This window comes from Cibotium barometz, chromosome 11 (genome assembly GCF_041138505.1).
Source record: "Cibotium barometz isolate CiBa-2024 chromosome 11, ASM4113850v1, whole genome shotgun sequence".
Taxonomy (NCBI): Eukaryota; Viridiplantae; Streptophyta; class Polypodiopsida; order Cyatheales; family Cibotiaceae; genus Cibotium; species Cibotium barometz.
This window is the reverse complement of record NC_141056.1, coordinates 42598692-42613120: the sequence shown is the minus strand read 5'-3', so window position 1 is coordinate 42613120 and position 14429 is coordinate 42598692. Positions and strand designations below refer to the sequence as shown.

At 43.9% G+C, this 14429-nt stretch overlaps 1 protein-coding gene across 2 annotated transcripts in view; it reads left to right on the top strand.

Moving 5' to 3' along the window:
• LOC147634191 (uncharacterized) overlaps positions 1-12177 on the top strand; it is a 78269-nt gene extending 66092 nt beyond the window's left edge. For both annotated transcript variants that reach the window (XM_086805348.1, XM_086805349.1), the window contains 5 exons: positions 9251-9923; positions 10015-10214; positions 10295-10563; positions 10659-11348; positions 11465-12177. In XM_086805348.1, coding sequence (XP_086661474.1) covers positions 9251-9923; positions 10015-10214; positions 10295-10563; positions 10659-11348; positions 11465-11592 — 1960 coding nt within the window. In that variant the 3' untranslated portion in view covers positions 11593-12177. The remainder of the gene's footprint in view (positions 1-9250; positions 9924-10014; positions 10215-10294; positions 10564-10658; positions 11349-11464) is intronic.
• Positions 12178-14429: the final 2252 nt, after the last annotated feature.

Below are 14429 nucleotides of genomic sequence, written 5' to 3'. Positions count from 1 at the left end.
GTAACAGTGAAAGGTTGGAATTGTGTGATGAAATTCATACAAATTGATATTCAGACTGAAATTCGTAAATTGGTAATTGGGTCTTCAGATGGAAGTATCGCAATTGTATGGAATCCCTGACTTGCTTGAGGCCTAGACATGATGGTATTTACCTTATAATTCCAAGGACCGTGATGACTACCCATATATATCGAGGGTATAACTGCAGCTCTTTACTGGCAGTATATATACGAGTAATTCTCGAGGGTACTGTTGATACCTCTATGTCCTCCAACTAAGGAGTCATGGGCATCATGGAGAAGAGCTGCTCGCTTTTTCCGAAATTCATACAAATTGATATTCAGACTGAAATTCGTAAATTGGTAATTGGGTCTTCAGATGGAAGTATCGCAATTGTATGGAATCCCTGACTTGCTTGAGGCCTAGACATGATGGTATTTACCTTATAATTCCAAGGACCGTGATGACTACCCATATATACCGAGGGTATAACTGCAGCTCTTTACTGGCAGTATATATACGAGTAATTCTCGAGGGTACTGTTGATACCTCTATGTCCTCCAACTAAGGAGTCATGGGCATCATGGAGAAGAGCTGCTCGCTTTTTCCGAATGACACAAAGGCGGTTCTTGAAGAACAACCAACCGTTCTGCAGTGAATAATGGCCAAGCTCAGAAGTGAGGGCCAAATTGTATTGAGTATCAAACTCAGGGGAGTCCACATATTGATCTTTCATGCTATCTAAGTCTTTCCCCGTGATTTCGAGAATGGTAACTCCTGCACTGCTTGGATGCCGCCTTGCGACTAAGAGCATCTGCATCTGGGTTGTGCTTACGAGGAATATGCTCGATCATTCCTCCAAATTGTTGGAAGAGCTAACTCCATCTGACTTGCCGATCACTCCTGCACTGCTTGGATGCTGGCCTTGCGACTAAGAGCATCTGCATCTGGGTTGTGCTTACGAGGAATATGCTCGATTATTCCTCCAAATTGTTGGAAGAGCTAACTCCATCTGACTTGCGACTAAGAGCATCTGCATCTGGGTTGTGCTTACGAGGAATATGCTCGATCATTCCCTAACTCCATCTGACGCGATCACTCCACTAGGCACTTGGCACGGTTTGAATCCACTTAAGTGCTTGGTGGTCTGTTTTGATTGTGAAAACTTATCCATAAAGGAAAGGCTTCCAATGTTTGAGCGTTGTGATCACACCCAAAAGCTCTTGTCATAAACCGAATAATTCTTTTCGGCGACATCCAACTTTCGATTGTAGTAGGCCACGGGTCTATTGTCCTACTGGAGAACTTTAAACATGGCCACAGCCTTAACACATATCCATCATCACTTTGCATAAAACCATAGCAGCCAGGTACGGGACGGGACGTATAATACGGCAAAGTATAATACGCGTATTATACGTCTTTTTCGCGGGGCCAAAATAAAAAACGCCGTTTTTTTTAAAATAAAAAACACTAGTTTAATTACATTTGGTCGAGACATGTCACATACATGTTTAAAGTTGAAACTTGAAGTGTTGAACTTTAAGACTCAAGACTGGAGTTATAACTTATGAACTTATGAACTTGAAGTGTGTAGATAGTATGTAATATGTATTGAGACGAGAGAGAGAGAGAGAGAGAGAGAGAGAGAGAGAGAGAGAGAGAGAGAGAATGTAAGAGTCAAGACTCAAGATAGAGAGAATCTTCAATCGAGAGAGAGAGAGAGAGAGAGAGAGAGAGAGAGAGAGAGAGAGAGAGAGTTATGTTGTTGCCTTGGGGGCCTGAGCAACGGTGGGTGGGGAAAAGGCAGCGACCAGCACAGCGAGGAAGCGAACGAAGGGAGAGAGGGGGAGCGGCGAGCAGGGGCGAACGAGCAGAGATGAGAGAGAGAGAGAGAGAGAGTACCGTGCCGTGTGAGGTTGGAACTTGGGCGTGCAGGTTCGGGAAGCAACAGAGCGCACCAGAGCGCACGCGGATCCTAAAAAAGCCCAGGCATAACGTTAAACGCAGCGACCAGCACAACGAGGAAGCGAACGAAGGGAGAGAGGGGGAGCGGCGAGCAGGGGCGAACGAGCAGAGATGAGAGAGAGAGAGAGAGAGAGAGAGAGAGAGAGAGAGAGAGAGAGAGTACCGTACCGTGTGAGGTTGGAACTTGGGCGTGCAGGTTTGGGAAGCAACAGAGTGCACCAGAGCGCACGCGGATCCCAAAAAAGCCCAGGCATAACGTTAAACGTTAGCCTGGCAAATTTTTTAGTTAAAAAAAAAACCTCACGTTTTTTTTCAAAAGGACGTTTTTTATCCAAAAAAACGTCCCGTCGAGTATTTTTTATAAAAAACGTGTTTTATAGCTGCTATGCATAAAACATAAAGCTGGACAAAACATCCACAAATGCTGAGAATGGAGCTTGCACATGTGACACCACATAGAGGCCGGAATGGGCCGACCCCCCCCTTGGAGTATTTTATTACCCAAGGAGAATAATATCATGTACAAGCTTTGAGGGCCTTACTCTCCCCACAGGAGATGCCGGATTATCCATATACAAATGCCATAACACAACCCAACACGAGGCAACCAAGCCGGAACATAGACTGTAGAAATGCTGAGCCAACAATATAATCCATATACCTCCGTGTGGGTACTGTATCTTCCCCAAAAACCACGGGTTTTCATGCAATAGAGCTGGTACAGCAAGTACAACTCTCCATTCAACCGGTACAACAGGTATAACGGCTGGTACAACCAGTACAGTGGCTGGTACAGCCGGTACAATGGCTGGTACAATAGGTACAACAAGTATAAATGCTGGTACATCATGTGCAGTGACTAGTATAGCAGGTACAGTGGTTGGTACAGCAAGTACAGAAGGTGGTACAGTCGGTACAATGGGTGGTACAGTAGGTACAAAGGTTGGTACAACAAGTACAATGGCTAGAAATCATAATAAATGATTAAATACCCTTGCCTTCGGTATTTCTTCGCGATGGAAGCCTCCAAAACAGTCCCCAATAGCCGGTATTCTTCATGGGCAGCCTTCAAGTGAGAGAGAAAGAGAGTAGCCATCATTAGGGCAGCCTGTAACGGTGGTAGAGGCTAGTGTGCAACAAGAGAGCCTCCATTAATGAAGAGAGAGGGCTCCAATTTATAGATTTGGAACTCCCATGAGCTAAAATGGCAAGAGAAGGCTACGATGACAAGTGGAGAGCCACACAATAGCTGAAGTGACAAGTGTGAGGCCACTTGTCTCACTTTGATCCACTTTCTAACAAGTGTCAGGCCACTTGTCTCACTTTGATCCACTTTCTTGCCACATGTCCCAATCTAAGAGATGGGTCCTTCTATAAACTTTATCTCTAAAAATATCCCAACTGGTGGACATTCTGTCATAGGCACTTTGCCAACTCTTAGTATCTGCTCAATTCCAGATGTAATGACGCGAACAGAATTTCCATCGGAGTCGGGCCAAAAATAGCAACTCTCCTAAATTTTAGGAGTGTGGTCCTTTGTATTCTAGGATAATACCCCATTCCCAAAGCTTGTACTTTCCAAATATTCAGACATCGTGGAGACCACCAGACCCCTTTCATACTGGGAAATGTCCAGGCTGGTGACATCCTCCCCAACTTCTTAAAAGTTGTCCGCAACTTTAAGCTTCAAGCCATATATTCAAGATATAATCATGTCTCATCAAGTGGGCGAGACGAGACAGTCTCAAAAATCCAATATAAGTGAACAATCCATGTCCCAAAGAAATGGGTGAGACTAAATAAGTCTCCATAATACTAATATCAAAATCATGTCCCAAGATAAATGGGCGAGAATTCCATGGAAGATATGCTAGACACAGGCACAAGAGCCAATTGTGTCTCAATCACCAATATCAATGAGATAATCATATGTCAATGAAAATCACCAACCAGGTGCTAAGACACTTAAATAAGTGCCATGCACAAGAAACCAGTGCCTCGCACAGAAACATGTGCTATGCACACAAACTGGTGCCATTTAAGAGCACAAACCATGGTAACAGAAAAGCTGGTTCTCCATAGTTCTGGCAATCCTTTCTCCCAATCCCAACAGTTTCCATGTTCTCCCATACAATCCCAACTCTGATCAACAAGCATGGTGTGGAAACAATGAAACACTCACTCCACAATCGCAACACGAATCCACGTGTATGGTGGAGTGTTCATTGAATTGTCCTCTCACAATCCCAACATGAATCCACACGCATGGTGAGATGAACAATGAACCTCTTGGCCTCTGTATGGGGAGATAGTGATTCCAATAAGTCCAGATATCATAATAATGTCCCAAGTAAATGGGCGAGACAAATCAGTCCCATAAGTCGAGATATCATAATCCAAGCTCAAAGCATAGAAACATGTGCCAATCCACATGACCCTTAGCGTACACATAAATCCCTTGCCAACCAGGTATCATGTCCACTTTACCACTTGCACTACGTGTTGGTACTCTGACCACACACCTTGGATGAGAGATGGGCTCAAGTAACAAGATAAAACAATCACTCGCAGGTATAAATAGACTGGTGTTCCATAAGCATTTCTGCTGCACATAGTTTATAGGCATTTCGGCCACCAACTCACACTACCCTCTCAAGTGCCCATGTTCCCTTCCATCTGCTCTCTATTGTTCCACCCACACATGGTAGAAACAATCTTCAAGAGAGCACGTAGGACAAGAGAACACTACACACGACATGTTGTGCTCGACACTACCCTATGAAGTGTCCATGTTCCCTTCCATCTGCTCTCTATTGTTCCACCCACACATGGTAGAAACAATCTTCAAGAGAGCACGTAGGACAAGAGAACACTACACAGGGTATGTGAACCATGATTTTAATGCATCCCAAATAAATGGAGCCAAAAAGAATAATCCATAAACCTGAGGATAGATCCAAATCCCTAGAAAAGAAGTCTAGGAATCCATAGACTTGTATACCATAATCCTTGTATACCATAACTCTTACCACATACTCCGTGCTAACCACACACCTTGGAGTAGAGGTGGACTTTATCCATAAAAGCATCATATCCATGAGATATCCAAAGATTTCTTCTCTATAAACTCGCACAGATTCGTCCATAGAAATTGCTTGTGAAGCCCAATATCTATATAAATCTCGTCCAAGAAAGAAATCTCCATAGATATAATCCATCCCAATAAAGGGAGCCATAAACAATGTTTCCCTGAAACCATCTCAAGGCAAACAACACCACCTTTCTCCTTGCATGGTATACAAGGGTTAGTGAACATCAAAAACACTTCATAGCAAAAACACTAACTTTGCAAACTCAAAGTATACTTAGCTTTTCTTTGCCAGGTTGGTCATGAAACCAAAAGAAATATCTCGTCACCATATCCTTAAGATATCCTGAGATATATCTCCATATAGCTTGCCTGTAAGCTTGATAATATAATCCACAATATCCATATGGAAAGAGTGCTAAATGTGTGTACATAAAGTCAACTCCATACTTCCAAGATAAATTTTGTGAATTCATAAATCCTTAGACCAAGCTGTCTATTGCTCATGCTCTTGCTTTATAGGCTCTGAAGTGGCTGGCCATGCTTAATAGCAATGATGGTAAAATTCGTCCCCATTTGAGATCTTTTCTCTTCCTTATTGATAAAAGGAAGCCTCCGCTTCCAAGAAAGCCTATGCTCTGATACCAATGTAACTCGTAGCGGGTGCCCGGGGGACTAGGGCCTTTGACACACTTATACCATCAATGCATATTAAAACATTAAAACATGGCCACAGCCTTAACACATATCCATCATCACTTTGCATAAAACATAAAGCTGGACAAAACATCCACAAATGCTGAGAATGGAGCTTGCACATGTGACACCACATAGAGGCTGGAATGGGCCGACCCCCCCTTTGGAGTATTTTATTACCCAAGGAGAATAATATCATGTACAAGCTTTGAGGGCCTTACTCTCCCCACAGGAGATGCCGGATTATCCATATACAAATGCCATAACACAACCCAACACGAGGCAACCAAGCTGGAACATAGACTGTAGAAATGCCGAGCCAACAATATAATCCATATACCTCCGTGTGGGTACTGTATCTTCCCCAAAAACCACGGGTTTTCGTGCAATAGAGCTGGTACAGCAAGTACAACTCTCCATTCAACCGGTACAATAGGTACAATGGCTGGTACAGCCAGTACAGTGGCTGGTACAGCCGGTGCAGTGGTTGGTACAATAGGTACAAGAAGTACAAATGTTGGTACAGCATGTGCAGTGACTAGTACAGTAGGTACAGTGGCTGGTACAGCAAGTACAGAAGCTGGTACAGCCGGTACAATGGGTGGTACAGTAGGTACAAAGGCTGGTACAATAAGTACAATGGCTAGAAATCATAATAAATGATTAAATACCCTTGCCTTCAGTATTTCTTCGCGATGGAAGCCTCCAAAACAGTCCCCAATAGCCGGTATTCTTCATGGGCAGCCTTCAAGTGAGAGAGAAAGAGAGTAGCCATCATTAGGGCAGCCTGTAACGGTGGTAGAGGCTAGTGTGCAACAAGAGAGTCTCCATTAATGAAGAGAGAGGGCTCCAATTTATAGATTTGGGACTCCCATGAGCTAAAATGGCAAGAGAAGGCTACGATGACAAGTGGAGAGCCACACAATAGCTGAAGTGACAAGTGTGAGGCCACTTGTCTCACTTTGATCCACTTTCTAACAAGTGTCAGGCCACTTGTCTCACTTTGATCCACTTTCTTGCCACATGTCCCAATCTAAGAGATGGGTCCTTCCATAAACTTTATCTCTAAAAATATCCCAACTGGTAGACATTCTGTCATAGGCACTTTGCCAACTCTTAGTATCTGCTCAATTCCAGATGTAATGACGCGAACAAAATTTCCATCGGAGTCGGGCCAAAAATAGTAACTCTCCTAAATTTTAGGAGTGTGGTCCTTTGTATTCTAGGATAATCCCCCATTCCCAAAGCTTGTACTTTCCAAATATTCAGACATCCTGGAGTCCACCAGACCCCTTTCATACTGGGAAATGTCCAGGCTGGTGACACTCTCTTGCTGCACACTAGCCTCTACCACCGTTGAAGGCTTCCCTAATGATGGCTACTCTCTTTCGCTCTCTCTTGAAGGCTGCTCATGAAGAATGCCGGCTGTTGGGGACTGTTTTGGAGGCTTCCATCGCGAAGAAATACTGAAGGCAAGGGTATTTAATCATTTATTATGATTTCTAGCCATTGTACTTGTTGTATCAGCTCTTGTACCTACTGTACCAGCCACTGTATTGTCTGTATCAGTCCTTGTACTTGTTGTACCTACTGTACCACTGGCCTTGTGTTGGGCTGTGTTATGGCATTTGTATATGGATAATCCGGCATCTCCCGTGGGGAGAGTAAGGCCCTCAAAGCTTGTACATGATATTATTTTCCTTGGGTAATAAAATACTCCAAGAGAAAGGGGGGGGGGGAGGGGCAGTCTGGCCTCTATGTGGTATCACGTGTGCAAGCTCCATTTTCAGCATTTGTGGATGTTTTGTCCAGCTTTTAAATGTTTAAATGTTTTAATATGCTTTGATGGTATCAACAAGTGTGTCAAAGGCCCTAGTCTCCCGGGCACCCGCCGCGAGTTACACACACACACACACACATGTAGACTAGAACTTGACGAGTACACAAAGATGGAGTGTTGGCGGTGGAAACCTCATGTAGGTGTGTAGAGTCAGGAGGAGTTTCATGTGCCTTGTGTCCCTATAAAGTGTACGTGACTCTAAGGTTTAAAAACCACTCAAACTAAATGATATAAGGCCTAGTGTGCCTAGCACTATTACCTCCTAACTCCTATGTACAATTCCACTACAAATGTGTATATCTCTTACATGAATGACTGTTCTCCAAGTGGGTTTAATGACAGACGCTGGCACCTATGGCTTGGAATGACCTACGTAGCTCGTGCCTAACATATCCCTGGACTAGGGCTCACAATGGGTTCATGGCATACGACACAGCTTGGAATGACCTAGGTAGCTCGTGCTTGACATGTCCTTGGACTAGGGCTTACAATGGGTTCATGGTGTACGACTGTCAACAAAATTACAAATGTTCTTGAAAGGTACTATTTATGTATAAGAATAGCACTGATGACGAACCAATGTGTCACATGCATGTGACACCCCTCAAAACCCCCCCTCCCCCCCCAACACACACACACACACACACACACACGCACAAGTGGAGTCCATCTTGCCCCTTTGGTCAGATATCATTTATACCCTCCGCGGTCAGTGGGGGGAAGCTTCAAGGAGATTCTAATCGCATGTGGAGACGTCGAGAGGCCTTCCTCCGCACTTGGCAGCAGGGTCCCTTCCTCTGGGATAGAGACGGCGACATAACTTGGCATTACAAGCCACCAGTGTGCCTTTCCCCAACAAACAACAACCCCCCCCCCCCCCCTTCCCCCCGGCCAAACTTGTATGAGCTAGTTCCCTCCGAGAGCGGCAAGCCATGGAGGGGATTACCCTCCCTAGTGTTTTCCCTCTTTTAGAGGCTCGCCGCTCTGGGCATGTACTTTAGCCTGTTGGCTAGTTTTTTATATAACTAATAGAAGGATCTTTTTGTCAAGAAAAAAAAGTTTGAGATTTGACACTCAAAACCTTAGTGCTTTCTTGCGGGTGAAGCCCTATTTTGAGCTCTTCAAAGAAAGATGGCCATGAGAGAATAATGAGCTTTGGTAGAGTGTGAGGAAGAGGATGCATGACCCTGAGGTGTACACGCGTGCCATAGGAGCAGAGGGGGAAGACAAAGATGGATTAGACCATTCACAGCTAGGTGCTAGTTGCAACTTGCAGTCAAGTTTTGGGTGCAGCAAAAAGTTCATCAAATCTGGCATGTTTGGACACATACGCATTTTACCCTGGCAATCGCCAATAACTGCACCTACCTCAATGCAAAAAATTGCCAACATGGGAGACATTGTTGAGGGTGCCTTGAGTTGGGGACTGGGGGCCGATACAGATCACTTTGAAGTTGCCAAGTTTAAACTATCATTGCATTTTGTTATATTTCAGCTCAAGTGTACTTTTGTTCGTCAATTGTTTTTTTGATGTGGGTTCTGATTCCAGTACATTGTAAAGTTAAGTTTCTTGGAACTCTGATTCCAGTACATTGTAAATCTCACTTTCTTTTGGAACTTGCCTCTTCTTCTGTAATGACATGCCAAATTCCGTTCAGATATTGGTGTGTATACGGACCAGATACAAAGCCGAGAAAGCATAAGAAGGCAGCCAACTCAAGTGATACCAAGAGGACACGCCCAAGGGTAACCCCAAGCCGCTTTCAAAAAGGATGTGGGTGCCATTTCATCGTTCATCGACTGTTGTTACTTCCTGAAGCAGCTCGTATATCTTATGTTCACCCTCATCACACAAACGATGATGACCTAGTCTGCCATGCGGTTGATCTTGATCGCTTGAAAATGGGACTTGGGATTGTTGCACCATGGTTGTCCTATGAAATCAAGAGGTGGGTTGTTGCCTTGCTTTGTGCTGGGTTCACGTTGCAACAAGTCTTTGATAGGCATGTTCGTGCTTTGCATGAAAGAAGGCAGAGGAACCTTACCTATCAGATAAGTAGAGATGACTTTTTGACTCCGAAAGATGTTGCAAACATTGCAAAGCAGCTTGCTCGTATCAGGCAGGAGGTAGATAATGATGATGCCCTGAGCACTCGGTTATGGTGCTTGCTTAACAAAGGTGACGTGTTCATATACCAAGAACACAATGCAGCAGAAAATGTTCACTTTATTCTTGGGCTTCAGACTGACTGGCAATTGGAGGTGATGCTCAAGTTTGGGCATGATAGATTACTTGCAATGAATTCTACTCTTGGAGCAAATCAATATAAGGTGATGTAGCCACTTCATTCCAGCCGACTTTTTCTCATCTGTTTACTTGGTTTAATAGCTTTTAATATCCTCTTGATGTTCATTTTTCCAGTTCTATCTTCACACTATCATTGTTTTTGATCAACATCAAAGTGCAATCCCAGTGGCATGGATCATCACATCCGGCTGTTGTGGTGTTACAATCAAGCAGTGGCTTCAAGAGCTCCAAAACAGAGCTGTCTTGATGAACTCTGAATGGAAGCCAAATGCATTTGCTATTGATGATGCTGCTATTGACATAGAGGCTGTTAGGTTTGCTTGCAAAAACTTTCCCATTTAGAATGGCACCTGTCTAAGGAGCTTCCATGATCGTTATTCACTTGATCATGCAGGTCTGTCTTCGATCTTCCTGTACTACTGTGCTTGTGGCACGTGAGAAGGTGCTGGTTAAAGCATCTGATTCGGAAAGTGAAGGGCTGGGGGATTAGGGCAGCTATGTTCAACGCACTTGGACGTATCATGGACATGCCAAGTCGGCCTGGTCAAGGGAACATGCAAAGGTTAAGGCCTGCTAATCTGGTTGTGAATGAGTTCATGACGCAGTTCAGCGAGCAAGAGGAGTTCATTGCCTACTTCAGAGAGCACTGGCAGAAAAAAATTGGTGAAGTTCTTGGGAACAAAACATTTGTTTAAGATTTAATTCCATGAACTTGCTGCTATAAAGAAGCATCTTATATGATTTCTTCCTTGTTTCAGATATGTGGGTGTGGGCAGCCCGAACCGTAAGTCATGCAAACCAAGAGACCAATGCATCAGTGGAAGCATTCTATTCCACATTGAAACAACGGTTTCTTAAGGGCAAGCAGAACATACATGGTCGGCCAACAGATTGGCTGTTCCACATGTTGACTACTGAGGTGGTTCCATACTTCTGGTATCAGCAGCACCTTAAGGAGGGGGATGGTGGTAAAAATCCGGCAGCTGTGTCGGCTATTGTGGAGAGTTCCGTGGCTCGTGCACTGAAAATTCCTGATTCAGATGTTCGGTATCCCCAAAATGCACACTTCCCTAGCTTGGGACATGTTGCACATGTTCGCAGCCAATCAAGGAGAGAAGTCTGGCACGAGGTCTTCAATGCTCAATCTGGGTGGGCATGTTGTACTTGTGATTGGGCAGTAAAAGGGAATATCTGCAAACATCAGTTCAAGGTGATGCTCATGGAGGGGGTTCCGGTTTCTTCAATGGTCTCAAACTGCATGGGTTTGTCTGATGAGAGATTTCCTACACACGAAAGCTTACACTTGGAACCAACTATTTTGGAGCAAGAAGCCTATCATGAACCACATTTATCCAACCTGTTTTTGAGGGAGAATGCTCATCCACCACCCTTTGAGGGATTGGAGGAGGATATTCAACGTTTACAACAGCAAACTCTGCAACTGGCTGGTGAGTGGACAACACCTAGTGGCAAGGACCATCTGTGTCAAGGCCTTTGTGGCATGGTGATGTTGGACTGGCTTGCTCATTACATTACACAAATCTTTCATGTTTTGTTTGTGCAGGTGGTAATTTTTCGCTGCTCCAGCGTCTTCGTGATGACATGGTCCGAACTCAACAAATCCTACTTGAAGCAAGGTCGGGGTCACTAGATGTGATCCCCCAAGCAGGTCCTCACTTCAGAACATTGTAACTGGTGGTAATTTTGACTTGTTTGATATCTTGTCTGCAGAGCAGGATAGTGGTCAAAAGAGGCCATACCGTCTGCACTGCAAAGCCTTGAGCACGGATGGCTTGTATCACAATGTTGTGGGGTGTTCACCTGGAGGGGAAAATAGAATGCCACTATGGAACTAAACATGTTGCCCTGTGGTTAAGGCATTTGTGCAGCCACAAACTTCATTTTGTAAACGTTGGATTTAAGATAGAATTGTAACAGGCATCTTGTCAAGTGTTCAAAGGAGGGTATACATTGTTTGAAGCCTTGACAGCTACAAGTTTAATAGCTCACACACCTTGTACAGGGGTATCCTCTTAGCGAGGTGAAGGGTGGTCTCATGAGCATTGATGCGACCTCTTCTTAAGGTTCATAACCACCTACTTGGCTAAATTTATCTTCACCCACCTGCACACTTTAGTCACTCCAAAGGAAATTGAGATGACCATAATGTTAAGGAATTTTATATGCTGGCCACTCTTTGTGGTGTTGCAAATGATAAGGCCAACTTCTTCTGTTTATCAAACCGAATCATGAATAAACCGATGAGAAACTTCACGATTATGTGTTGCATAGATTGAACATTTGATAAAAGCAATGGATATTAAACTGTATAGGCTTGCTTTTGATGCTGATTTAAAAAATCTCCCTCAAAATTATCATTTAGTTGCCACGTGAACTTTATTTTTTGCACTGACTTCATTTTGCACCGACTTTACTAGGTCTTCAATGCTTGTGAAAGTCCGTGGGGTAAGGCCTTGCATGTAATCTCTATGGTGCTTCTAGGTGATAAGTAGAAAGCCCGAGCCTTATATTCATTATTAAGGTTTTTGTAACCCTTCATTAAAATGAGGATGGGCAACTTGTAAGTGGGCGTCTCTTTTTGTTAAGATTGTGGATACACATAACCTGGGAATCCCTTTTAAAAATCCGGTATAGACAGCATGAAAAATGGGCCACCCTCCAAGTGGGTAGGCAGCCCAAAATCTATGTGGGGCTGCCCACCATGTGGTTAGGTGGCCATGTAAAAAGTTGGAATGTCTAGGAAAGTGTCGACCAACTCACTATTCCGCTCTCCATTTTTTTTGGGCGCACACCTTACATCGTCCTCGTTGTCCTTCACAAATCTCCTATACGAGGAGTCATCGCCTTTGGCCTGCTACTCATAAGCTATATGACTTGAATTTGTGCGACCACCTTTGTTACATCTCGATGAGTCGAAGGTTAGGATTATGGACGTGGACTTACCCAGGTTACGGTTAGGGTTGTGTTGGGGCGTTGTTCAAGTCAAGAGCTTATCTTAGCCATGTCAAAGCATGTGTTGTTGGGTATGCCTTTGAGCCACAAATGCAACTTTTCATTGTGGGTGCGTTAGCTCGTTCGTTGCGATCTTCCTCCGTTCACATCCGGCTGCTCCTTTGCCAGAGGGGAAGGAAGAGACGGTCTCTTGGGATGGTTTATTCTCACAAAAGGTGGGAAAAAAAAGAAGCTTATGCAAGAGACAAACCCATAATCACACCTATCCAAACAAGCATCCATCAACAAGCAAGTAAGAACACAATAGCATGCAAGCAAGCAAGAAGAGGGAAGGAGGGCTCACAAGAAAACTAGCAAGGGAATGATTGTGTTTTGCTTATTGTAAAAAATGACTTGTGTACTAGTGGCTAGTTTTGCCTTGTCAAACTTAAAACCTCTATTACTAGTCTTAAGTAATTATGTACACTAAGTCCATATATTTTTTCTATTTGATATTAAGCGTATGTAAGGTTACTTTATATGTTTTAGTGTTATCTTACAAAAGATAAGCGTTTGTTCGTGAGGGTTAGATGGCAAAGCACCTTATGGTAGGTCGGACAAGTGAAACAATGTCAATCTACAGAGTGGTTAATATGCTCTCCTTTTCAATGGTGACTGCGTCCTTGTGTCACCCAAGTTGGTGATGGAGCTGCTGTCGAGAAGTGGATGGTAAGGATGGTTCGGGATAATATAGAGTTGGTAGTCGAGGTTTAGTGGTGAGATTGGGACCAATCTAAAGTCAAATGTAGGACAAAGTCAGGAAGTTTTAGATAGCCCTGATGAGGACAGGCAGCTTGTCAAGGCAGTATAGGATGTGATAGGCAATGTAGAGGTGCTTCATGTCAGGCCTCTGTTGGTTGTGAAAGAAGTGTGGAACCATCGAGATAAGGTAGTTGGGAGAAGAGGTTTGCACCCTATGAGTGGTAGAATCAGTGCCAGGATCACCATGGAATAGAGCCCATGATGCACATAGGCATTGGGTAAAAAGGTGGGCCCATGTAGAAGCTTCTTCTACTGAAAGCTCCAACACTCTGCTTTCTTTGACACTTTGCATTCTACTTTCTTTAACTCTCTTTTTTTTTGGGGATGCATATCGTTGGACAAGGGTTTTGCATCGAAAGTGGGCCCATAGAAGATTGGGCAAGAAGTAGGCCGGGCTCAGTGTGGGGTGAGACTTACAACCCACATTGGTAACAAATATACTGCCAATCTCATAGAAAGACGTGACAATGGACTTGAGAGAAAGCCATCTGTGAGCTTGGTGCATGATCTCAAAAAAAGGGCTTCCGAAACCTTGTATCTGTCATGTCTTTGAAGGTGACCACTCTATGGCCATGGAAGTATTTGACCATACTGTAAAGGTCGAGTTGTTGATGGAAGTTGAGACCTTCGTTGAGATCGAAGGCCAACCGCTCTTTGCTTGTCTATTGGTTCTTTGGTACCTCCTTTAAGATGAGGATAATGAGTTAAAATAATCGATATGTGGTGATAGAGGGGTCAAGGACCTTGGCATAATA